This window comes from Serinus canaria, chromosome 6 (genome assembly GCF_022539315.1).
Source record: "Serinus canaria isolate serCan28SL12 chromosome 6, serCan2020, whole genome shotgun sequence".
Classification (NCBI taxonomy): domain Eukaryota; kingdom Metazoa; phylum Chordata; class Aves; order Passeriformes; family Fringillidae; genus Serinus; species Serinus canaria.
The window spans coordinates 23,928,306-23,940,712 of record NC_066320.1 but is presented as its reverse complement, the minus strand read 5'-3'; the positions used below and the strand labels follow the sequence as shown (position 1 = coordinate 23,940,712).

The 12,407-nt window shown below is 41.6% G+C and overlaps 1 protein-coding gene across 1 annotated transcript in view; it reads right to left on the bottom strand.

Moving 5' to 3' along the window:
- Positions 1 to 12,407, bottom strand: part of SORCS3 (sortilin related VPS10 domain containing receptor 3) — a 263,400-nt gene that overhangs the window by 118,958 nt on the left and 132,035 nt on the right. The window contains exon 4 of the mRNA XM_030241406.2: positions 2,118 to 2,276. Coding sequence (XP_030097266.2) covers positions 2,118 to 2,276 — 159 coding nt within the window. The remainder of the gene's footprint in view (positions 1 to 2,117; positions 2,277 to 12,407) is intronic.

Below are 12,407 nucleotides of genomic sequence, written 5' to 3'. Positions count from 1 at the left end.
ACTTGATACTATGAAAGGAGTGTGTTTACAATAGCTTTGTTCTTGCAAATGTCACTCAAGAACCATTAGTAGCACAGCAGCAAAACACCTGGTGCCTGCCACAGCATTCTTTCAGCAAGTGGGAAGCGGAGCAATAAAAAATTATTTGATTATATTCTCAGTAACTAGTTTGGTAAGATCTTGCACTAGCCTTCCAAAGGAAATTCTCAAATAGAGAGGCACAGCATTTTAGCTATATTGCTCCTACAGCTGGGATGTGCTGACTAGTTGAGAAATCTTCAAGAATAACTGCAGAAATTGAAAATTTCAGAACACACCCCTACATCTGACAGGTTAACCCATGTGTTTGGTTTGTGGGGAAAGGTTTTCACAGCAGGGAGGGGCCTACAGGGGTGGCTTCTATGAAAAGCTGCAGGAAGCTGCCCAAGAAAGCAAACACCAGCCAGCTCCAAGATGGACCCACTGCTGGCCCAGGTCACACTGCTGGCAGTGGTAGCACCTCTGAGATAACTTATTCATGAAGTGAGGGAAGAAACAAATTGACAGCTTCAGCCAGAGAAGAGTGAGAATATGTGAGAGAAAACAGCTCTGCAGACACCAAGGTCAGTGGAAAAGGAGGGGAGGAGTGTCCCAGGTGCTGGAGCAGAGATTCCCCTGGAGCTCACAGTGAAGGCCATGGTGAGGCAGGCTGAGCCCCTGACCCATGGCAGGACAGGTGAAGGGGACCTATATTGGAAGAGTCTTTTCCTGAAGTCTTCATCCTATGAAAAGATCCACACTGGGGCAATTCATGAAGAACTGCAGCCTGTGGAAAGGACATTGGAAAACTGTGTGGAGAGCTGTCTCCTGGTGGGAGGGGCACCATGCTGGAGCAGGGAAAGGGTGTGAGGAGTCCTCCCCTGAGGAGGAAGAAGAGGCAGAGACAACATGTGATGAACTGACCACAGCCCCCATGTCCTGTCCCACTCTGCTGCTGGTATGCAGAAAAAAGAGAAAATTGTGAGCAAAGTTGAGCCCAGGAAGAAGGGAGGGGTGCTTAAAAGGTATTTTAAGATTTAGTTTTTATTTCTCATTACTCTACTCTTATTTGATAGAGTAGGGGATAAAGGGATAAAGTAAAGTACAGTAGAGTATTGATAGGTAATAAATTCAATTAATTTCCCCAGCTGAGTGTGATTTTCCCATTATGGTAATTGCTGAGTGATCTCTCTCTGCCTTTATTTCGACCCACAGACCTTTCATTGTATTTTCTGCCCCTGTCCAGCTGAGGAGGGGAGTTACTGAGTGGCTTCATGGACACCTGGCATCTAGCCAGGGTCAACCCTCTTCAATGGGGAAAACTTAGTGGTTATTCAGCATGCTTTTGCTTTCCAGAGTCTTTGGATGACAGAAACATAAGAGGGGAAAGATAAAAGCTTGGCAAGTTTTAAACTTTGTAGAATTCGTAACTTGACCATGATATGTCTCACCTTTGGGCTGTAGTGGGGACTGCTGCTTCAGAACTGAAGCACACATCTCCTTACCACAGCACTTTGCTACCACACTGCACCTGCTCTGCTCAGCACCTTTCAAGACAGATGAGAGCTACATAAGAGCAAACCTGCTAAGGACAAAGTAACAGACTGGTGATGTCTCACTCACAGAAGGCACTGCAAAGAGGCTTAAAAGTGGCACAGAGGAGTTTGTCATCTGTTGCTGCTCCCTGACTTCCAGTTTGCAATCAGAATGAGCACCCCTCAAGGCTCAACAGCCAGCTGTTACAGACCAGCTCAGCCTGAGCGCTCCATCCTCAGGGACAGCACAGAAATCAGTGCCTACGAATCAATAGATTTTTAGAACAGCTCCATGTGTCATGTCAAATCTCTAATTCTTTCCATCTCTCATAGTATCACCCCTACTGAAGTTTCCACACCCGTCATGATCACTCTAATACTCAGCTCCTTTTAGTAAACTGGATTTGGAGTCCCTGCATGGCTTTTGAGCACATTTAAACCTGCAAAGTGAGAACAGCAAAGCACACCATAAATTCTTCATCATCTCTGAGAGGGAGCAGTTCTAGACAATATCCTCTTCAACTCCTGGTTTAAAACCATTGAAACATTAAATCAATTGCTTACCTTTTGATCCAGACTGTAGGCCAAGATCCACTCCTCCTGCTTGGGGTGGAAGAGCAAGCTCTGGATATAGAAGTTCAAACGGTACTTCTGATAGGTAGCTCCTTCATCAGAGCTGATGAGGATGCTGCTCTCAATCTCTGGATCACTAAGAAGCATGATCTAAATAGAAAAATGGAGGGAAAGTGTTAATGGAAAAGTGAAAGTGAACAGCATTTAAGAGTAAGGTCATACAGCACTGACTCCTATCAAATGTATTCAGAACATCACTCAAGAGTATAACATCCCATAGAATCAGGATGGGTTTTGAGTATTTCAGTTTCATTTTCTTTGGCAACTCATTTGCTGATTTGAGCAGTTCATTTTTTTTCATTTTATCCGGATAAATTCAGAAAGACCAGCAAGAAAGAAAAATTCTGTGTACCAAAGCTGATTTTGGTTGGATATAGGAAATTCAAGCAGTCACACCAGGCCTTCCTGGACCATTTGCTGTTTACCACCTCTCTCAGCCTATGTGGAATCCTCTCCCCAAAAGTAAACAACAGAGCATTCCTGAGATTCAAGGCTCATCACCTGGCAGCTTGCAGTGCTATGAATGAGAGCATCACCTCCCTGGAAACACAGAATGCCTTCCTGGATCAGCTGCTGGCAGCTGGGTATAGTTCACATGCACATGGGCAAACACTGACACCATTTCATATATCACACTCCCAATTTGCACAGTAAGAGACATTCATTCAGTCAGTGAAAACATAATTTTCCCCAAGCACAGGAAAGTGCATGACCTCAATTTTTACAGGGAGGAAAACACTTCTGAGCCTCTAATTTTAATTAGAAAATTATTACCAATATTTTAAAACAGGTTGATTCCACACTATCAGATGGCAAGCTCTACATAAACGTTATCAGGAAAAATGTTGTGGAAACATTAATACCATCTTATTAACATCTGGAGAAAACGACTTCACATTAAAGCAAATACCAGTACCATAAAATAAAGGCAAACAGTGGGAAATAAATTAGAGCTGTTCTAAACACAGCAGGTTGTTGATACAGCAGCTGAATCAAATACAGAAACTGTCTTTCAGCAGGAAAACAGATCTAGGAATGGCCTTTTCTAGCTCACTGCAGAATGATCAGCTAGCTGAGATCCACTGCAGTTTTGGGTTTTGTCCACATTGACTTCTCTTACCCAGCTTCACAGAGCTCCAACTTCAAGACTGCAGTAGGGAAATTATTAATTTTGACAGCAAAAATCAGTTTCAAGGAATGGCAAAACCCTTGGTATGTTAGGCCTTCATCAAGCAAAAAATTTCAGTGCTTATTTAATCTTAAGTACCTCATTAACTCCATTAAGTCACCAAGGGAAAGAGAATATAATGTAAATGGGTTCTGATCCCTTCCATTAAGGAATGAAAACCTGAACTAGAAGTGAACATTCTCCCAGAGTGAAGCCAACTGTATGAATCCAGCTTGATGTCAAAGCACCTTCAACATCCCTCACATCCACCACTTACCAGCACCAAAATCAATCCCTAGCCATCCCCACAGGAATCCACAGTATAAATCCTGAAGAAGTGAACTTGCATTGAGCTCTGCAATGGAAGAGGTCTGGGGAACGAGAAACATTCCCACATGCAAATGATTTCCAAGGAATTAGCCTGAGAAGAGACCTCCAAGATCTCCACTCTAAAGGATGCTTTGGTACATTTAATTTTTCTAATCTGATCAAAATATCAATTTCATTATGCCCCAAGCAATAACAATTTCACAACTATTTGAAGATATTCTTTTCTGTCACTTTTGAATTAGACTGCAAAGACATTTTATACCTCTGTTCACCTAAAGCAGATTGCCTATGCCAGAGAACTATAACATAGTTTCGTAAAAATCACTTGCTTATATGGAATGGAGAAAAGATGTAAGCCTGGCCATTTAAGTAGACAATCCAGAGAGATCTTATATTTAAAATAAAGGATATTTCAGGAATAAAAATATTTTCTCCTGATGTAATAGAGGATTACATAGTTAATAATGCTGTATATTAAAAGGTTACTGCTGGAGTTCTGTCCTCCAATAAGGAGCACAAGACAGCTAACAGTGGCATGGACCTGAAGTGGCACACACACAAAACATCCCCCTCTGCTCTTTCACACATGATCTGCAGCACTTCAGTGCATAGTTCAAGAAATGGTCATATGAGAAAACAAAGGCAGTATTTCCACCAGATGGTTGACAAATCTGGCCAATTTGTTATTCTGGATGCATAGCAGTGGTTACAAGATCACATAATAAAACCACTAAGTTAGGAAAGTTGGAAGAACCTAAAACCAGTCACATCTAGAGATGACATCACATAAATCATGCCCCGTGCCTTCACCCAATTTCCACATCCACTCTCCATTCTTCAAATGGAGAAACAAACACCCAACATCTCTGCTGCCATCCATCCAGCCAGGAAAGGCTGGTCCTTCACAGAGCAGGATGGAAAGGCAGGAGGCTCAATCAGAGTGAAAAACAAAAGCTCACCACCAGCCAGGCAGCTCGGACTGGCACACGTTTGTTACATGCACAGAGAAAGTAAAGTGACAGACTCTGGGCTTTTCTTTTTCTATTGTTTATACTTTTTCTTCTGGAAGCTATAGGGGGAGGGAACTTTCAGCCTGAAACTACCACTTCTCATTATGGGACCAGGAGGAAGCATCTACCCCACTAGTGATTTAGATTAATCACTTTTCATTAAGAGACAATAAACAAACTCCAGTCAGAATGAGAATTTCTGCCAGCATCCTGTGTTGCCATTTATAATTGCCTGAAGGAATAGCAAGGAGCACCAGAGAGTTGTCAAATGTAATTTATAAGGGTTTAAGATCTAATAATTTTCTATAACATTAAATTAAATGGCAGCCTTTATTTAAATGAAAATTACATTTGGTCTTTCTACATTCTAGATTATTTAAATATACATGTATGTGTAAAATGTTGCTTTTTTTCTCTAGTTTAAGTGGAGAGGGGAAGGGCAGGCAGGACTGGTTACTGCCAAGGGTAAATCCTTGAAAACATACTTTTCCTGACCTTCAAAATCCAGTGAACAATGAGTGGCAAGCACCAGACCAAACAAAACAGGCTGAAAATCTGAGAGTTCAAAACAGGCTGAATCAGAGAGTTCCTTAGGAATGGATGCAGAGGAAGAGAACTGTCTGGGACATGGTGCATGTCCTTTAAAGCAAGAGCTTTGGGGACAGTGAGGACACATACAGAGCTGTTCTGAATGAACTCCAGGTGGGCAGAACACCAGACACCAGTGAGGCAGCACAGGGAAAGATGATGGTATGGAGAGATCACCTTGCAAGAATATTACCTACAATATATGGACTGAGATCTTCTGTACATGACCAGGAAACACATCCAGCTCTGAACAATTCAAGGGGATTTACCCCAGGGAATAAACAGCACAAGCTGCAGGCAGGAAGAACAAGGAGGGGAGATGTTATACCTCTGCCTGCCATAACGTTTGGTACACAAACCACAGCAGTAGTTCAGAGTCACTCAGATTTGTTAGAGAGTGCATAAGACCCTTTAAGGAGCTCAAATGCAGAAGTAGGTAGGAAAGTGGCACCATATTGCAGCACAAATCCATTAAAAATCCATGCTCTCTGATGGGGCTATATAATAAAATCTAGGGTAGGATTTGTAACTGAGAACCCGAGTTCCTGCTGACCAGCTCAAAATTCCAGGTATGTTACTGGGTTAATGCACACACCTTCCATGGTAGTGCTTCCACATGGGTTATGAGAGGTGGATGAGTTAGGATGGTGCCACAATCCTCTTTTTCTGTAGCCAGGAACAAAGAGAGCTCTGATATGGAATACTGAACTGTACAGTAATGAGGCAGCACACGTCTCACAGGCACAATGCTACAACATGCCCAGACAGGCATGGAAATTCAGGCAGCCTGAGCACAGAGATCACAATAGAATGTGTTTTTTATGCAGCTGAATTAGTTAATAAACAGCAACTGGACCAAAACCACCCAAGACAACATGCCACATAAGTGGCATTTTTATTAATATTAGCTTTCAATGAAGCCTTTTATTTTTCTCAATGAACATAAATTTTCACTGTAAATTACCAAAGCGCATCTCCCTAAATCAGCACAGACCAGTTTTATAGGTGCAATAATCTGTAGCAATAGTACCACTGAGCTACATTAGCAAAGAAACACCAGAGAGTTGTCAAATGAATAAAGAAGACAGGTTCAAATAAATGTCTTTTGTTCTGAGAAATAGATAGACAGCAGTAAAGCATTGCCTCCTGATTCTCCTCTTCACTTTAATGCACTTTCCATAAGCTGTCCTTGTCAGAGGTCCTTGTCACATTCACCTATGCAAGAGGCTATTCTAAAAAAACATACACAAAGCAGTTAAAAAAAATAAATTAAACCAACAGGACACCTACAAACCATGCAAGGCTCCACAGCTTCAAAAGAAACCCAGTTCCTTAGCAAAGTATTAAATTTACTCATTAGCACTGGATTATCCTGTCCTACAACTGAAAAGGCAGTTTTGCCACAAACACAGCTGCAAAGACAGAAAGGAGAAGTTTAGTGTTTACAGGTTCATGGGGGTTTCCATATTGAATGTGCTCAGCTTAAAAGTGAAAAGGTTTTTCTGGCATTATTTTTTGCCTCCTTCCACTAGGCCTTCAACTCAGAAACACTTTAGATCCTTCCTAAAGCCTGGCCACACCTACATCATCAACGAAAAAACAAATCAGATTTTAAAAAAGAAAAATGTTTAATTTGAATTAAAACATCTGATGGGTTGTATTGTCCCATGTCTCCTTACCACAAAGTTTCACAGTAGATTTGAGTTTAAAAAGCCAAAAAGTCTCAACAATTTATACTGAAATGTCAATGCAAGTGGAGGATTTTTGCTTTGTTTGGATTTTTGATGTCCTTTCCTCCTTTCAAAACTAAGAAATCAAAATTCAGTGACATCTAAAGGCTTTAAGATACAAAAGTTTTTTCCTCCCTTCAAAACACCAGTCCATCCCAAGGTTAATATGAACAGTTTGGAACTCTCTTATGGGAAAACTAATTTTCTACATTGAAACATTTTAGATTACATGTTTGACCACCTAAAATTTCTCACTGGCAAAAACTTAATTATTAATTCCCCCCTCATTCTTTCTCTCTCCAACATCATTACTGCAATTACTTGCCCTGCAAGCTAAAAGATGCCCTCAGAGGTCTGATCACAACCCAAATCTCTTAGAACACAGCTACACAGTATATCTAAAGCCCTTCCCTGCCATTCCTATGGAGGACAAGTGCAACTCATTGCAAAGAAAATCTCATCCTTTTTTTCCCTTTTTTCATCAGTACATGCCATTTCAACTAAAAAACTTTAGTTTAATTAAATCAGCCCAATTCCCTCTGAAACTAAAAAGTGCTAAGGTACCACAAGTAACTAAAAAGTGCTAAGGTACCACAAGTCTACCAGCAAAAGCAACACCCATATAAATCAGCTAAGCTAAAATTGTCTTTGAATGATTTGCACTAGTTTAGAAAGAGGGTTTCTAGAAAGCACACCTTAACTTTATACAAACTTCCATAGATGTTCAGAGATGGCTAAACATCTGCTCACTGCCCTGTAGAAATGTTGATCTCTAATCAGGGAGAAATGAAAGCAACCTCTGTTTTCTAGTCACCAAGCATATCAGTCAGGCAGGAAAAAATGGAACATGTCACTGATAAAAATATGCTCTAGAGAGAAATCCTGTGTGTTTACACACAAGCAAAGAAATTCACTCCATCATTCAGGGATCAGCAGCTGTGACAAGAGGGACATCTGCTCTCTGGGAAGCCAAACAAGACATCCATGAAGAGGGCAACAGCTTTTATATAATTACTTGCTTTGTGTGCCAAAAGGATGATGCTCATTGCAAACTTTTGTGTTACAGAGTAGCCCAGATTTGGGACTCCTCCTTCCTTCACATGGCTCAAAAACTTCCTTAATGTTAAGGATAACCTGTGGGCATCAATCAAGCACTAAAGGGGCACTGAGCTTTCATAAGAGACAAACTGTCTGGACCTACCCCATTTCAGCTTCTTGTAACTTCACTTCTTATTGCCCGAAATTTAATATTAATGGCCGATCTAATTAATGAATATAGCACCAGATCACCAACTCTCAGAACCATAGTGCTGTAATCTTAAAGGATGATGTGCACTGCACTGACTTTATAAGGGTTTATGAAGCATGTGTTATAAAAGTACCTCAACCATAAGGCTTTTATACCTTGGCACTCACTTCAATACAATCCCATAAAACCCAAGCAATCTTTAAGTGTTAAAGGTGACTTTCACTACTGTATTTATTATTGGATAATGAAAAATGATTCAGACACCCATAGAAACTCAGTAATGAAATAAGAGTTTCCTGAGACTTTTGCATTGGGTCTGCATTATATGTACCGTGACCAAAGAGCCCAATGGCTCTCTCAAGACATTTTAGACACTTCACACTAACCTCCCTCCAGAACTTCCTTCCCATCAGGAATTCTTTGTAATTACAAAACAACTTCTAGTCTGCAGAAGCACATTGCTTGCCACAGAACTTTTCAGATGTCAATAGCTGTTTCTGTAAGGATTCAACTCCTCTGGAGGACCTGTTCCATGGACTCCTGTAGCTGTGCCAGAAACTGAGAGCTCTCTAATCCACCAAACTGGTTTGAGAAGACAACATCATGTAATCTGCAATTACCCACACATGGGTTCCCCATCTTTGCAGCACTGAGACAGAATGATCCGAGTACATGATGTTGTTCATGTGACACACAGGTTCATTGTCTCTGCAGAATGTTTTGTCTTTCATAGAGGGTACATATAAAAAGAGGAACATTATCAGAAATAAAGTAATAAACTGTAACATGAAAAATTTTCTTTAACATAAAACAGCAGGGTTTTTGAAACAAAAGCGAGCAGTGCAGTGCATCAAATGAGTATCAGCACTGTCTTGCCTTCTCTGAGGAGATGCACATCAGCCTACCACACTTGTTTACAGGCAATAATCCTGGTTAAGCTTTTGTTGTCTTCTATTGTCTCTTATATCAAATTATACCCAGACTAAAATTGCAATTAACTGTTCAAATTGGTACAAAATTGCAAGAGGCTTTCGGCACTTCAACCATACCTGCCATAAATTGCAATACCAAAACAAAACACTTCAGAGAGTTCCAAGCTCACATAATCCCTTCCCTATGGAGAGGGCACTCCATTTTAATCACCACCTCCAGCACCTGTGCAAGAGCACAGATGCACCATGCAAGAAGCCCTGAGGATCAGGAGGAAATTAAGGTTAAATTGCATATAAAGTAAGAGCTCTTCAAGGAAAACCACTCTGCCATCCTCACTGGCAGGTGGGAAATGAAAATCTATCATGGCTGTAAGACTTAGACAAAACTCAGAGCTGGGAAAAGAACACAGATACTCCAAGGCTGCCATCTGAACCTGCCCACAATGCCAAATCCCAGGCTGGATCCAATTTGCATGCACAGGAGTGAAATAAGCCATGATAACAGACTCAACAAAGCAGAACATCTTATCTTTGTTTTGCTGCTGAGCAGGTCAGAACAACATGTCTCCCCTCTTTCTCTCGCCTTTTTGGCACTGGACACATGTACTTTTCACTTTTAATTACAAGGCACAGCAAGAATTTGCTTGTTAAATTTCAGGTGCCAGTGGGGATGGAAGCCATCCAAAAAGCATGTGCTTGACCTGGCAAAGAGTGACTGACTGGCAACAGCCAGCCACATGCTTGGCTGTGAAACCCTTTCATTGTCACAGCAAGGCAGCCTTTATCCAAGGTTACTCCAGCCCATTATATTCTTGTTACAGCTGCACATTCTCCAGCTCCCCACAGATCGTGGGAGCAAAGTCCTCTGCCACGGTATCCCCACCTGCCTGAGGCCACTGCAGTGCTGTCCAGCTAATCTGCCAAAGGCTTTTCTGTGTCACAGCACGTTCATGCAGAGTTCTGCTCCCCAAACTACCAAATGGGTTACAAGCATCACCGCTGGATTTTGTACATCCAGTTCGACCGGCACTTCTACAAATGGGCCTGGACCAGAAGTAGAAGAAACCTCCACTGGTGATCTTAGGCACCAACCAGTGCTTCCACACAAATACAAAGCTTCTGAGCTCTACTATTGTATTGCTTCAGAGTGTGGTATTTCTGCATAGCATAGCTCTGCAGGGTGCCTTTTTACTCATCTGGACTCTACACAGGAAAGCCCCAGTTGTTACAATATCTGTCACATTGTTTTGTGGTCACCAGCTTTTCTCTGGGGACAGGGAACGGCTCTAATCCCAAACTGTCTTCACAGAAAGAGAAAAGCAGCATTCACTGTTATAATTATATGTTATTTGAGTAAATGCATGGTTGTGCTATTCTCCATACAACTACAAAGTAATTTTCACCATTATGGTAACTTCCCATGTAAGCAGAAATAGCTACAGAAAATAATGTTATCAGTAAGGAGAGGCTGTGTGCACCACAGCTGCTGGAACTGAGAACACCATTTATACAAAAACACTTCTCTGATTATAGGTCTCACTTGGGAGAACACTTTACATGTGGGTATGAGTTTACTCACAGTAGTTGCCCCATTACAGAAAACAAAAAGATGTGCATGGATAGTTACTCATGGGGGTAAACTTCTGCAGCCTGTATTCAGCAATCTATTTCATTTGAGGACAGTAGAGTGTTTCATGACTCTATAGAAAAATAAAAATCGTGTTATGTATCTCCCTTGAGGCCATTAAATCTGAATACAATTTTAAATGCATCATTGCTTCTCCTTTGCTTACCCACTTTATTTTTCTGCTTTTTTAGTCAGATTGCAGAGTGAACATAGACAACAGTCAGCTTTATCACTGTTCCCATCCAGATGCCTATAATCTATCTCAATTTACTTACTTGGCATCTATTACTCATGTCCCTCACTGTCCCTAATGTACTTCTCTTCCTGACATCCCCCCACTGGAGGAAGCTAAGATGATAGGAGAAGGTCTATCCAATTTCTGGATGCAAGGCTGAGACCCAAGTTACAAAACACGATGGCACTGCAGAGCACTGCATGGTAGCACTCAGCTCCAAGCTATCCACTGAGGTTACAAGCTCTGCATGCTAACTTGGGTGCCAAAGATTCAGGTGCCAGAATACGGGAAGGTTCAAGACCTCGGCAGAGGATTCCCAACCAGCACCTCACTGGCTTTAATATTTTCCATTATATTTAATAATTAGCTCCCAATGAAGCAGTCCTTGCAGGTTTATGGCAGTAGTCTTGTCTGAGCAGGGGAGTGGCTGCCCCAGTGACTGAACCAGGGCTGCTACATCCTATTCCAACAGGGTCACTGGTACCTCACAGCCCAAGGAAAATCATGTACTTTCCTTTCTGTATCCCTTCATGTACATATGTGAGCTCTGGTCACTGTAGGGTTCTGAAGAACCAGTGTAAGAAGAAACAGAACTGGAAGAGGGGATAGGAGTTTTATCTCCAACACAGCCCTGACACTTTGGTTTTAGAATTGATTGGCAAATCAGAAAATTACCAAGCTTACTCCATTTTTCCACGTTTCCAGGTCCTGAGCACTGCATTCCTTGTGTGCACCCCACTGCCTCAATCTCTGAGCACACCTGCTCCAGGAGTTTTGCTGCTTTCTTGCAGGCATTTTTAAGGATCATGTTGCTCTACCATGGGAAGGTTCCAAGGTAGGAAAATTATGAGCTTGTTTTGTCAGCAACAGAGAATTAAAATATTAGAGGGCTCACTGTAAAAGGCAGAACCAATCTCTCCTCAGAGATAGAAGGACTGGTCTAAGAGTTGATTGCCTAGATTTACAGGAAAACAATAGCCTGAGTTTTCCCTAACTGCACCTGGGACCACTTAGAAAACCCCTGTCATTACTTTTGGAGTCCAGCAACATCTATCTCTATACAATGAAAAAAAGGCATCTTAGAACCAAGAGGGTAAAGGGCAATGAACTCCCACTAATGAACACAGAAGCCTCAAACACTCCACAACACAGTGAAATAACTCTCTAAGATCTAGCCCTGCCAAGCTCCATGCTGAAGAAAACTGATTTTAACAGTCACAGAAGTGTTTCCAGGTTTCCCAGTGCTGCTTGAGATAAAATATTGTACACAGAATTGATAACACCAGAGCTGGCATTACAGTTACACTGTGAGAGGCAGATGTGTGTATGCACCACAAACTGAGACTGTGACC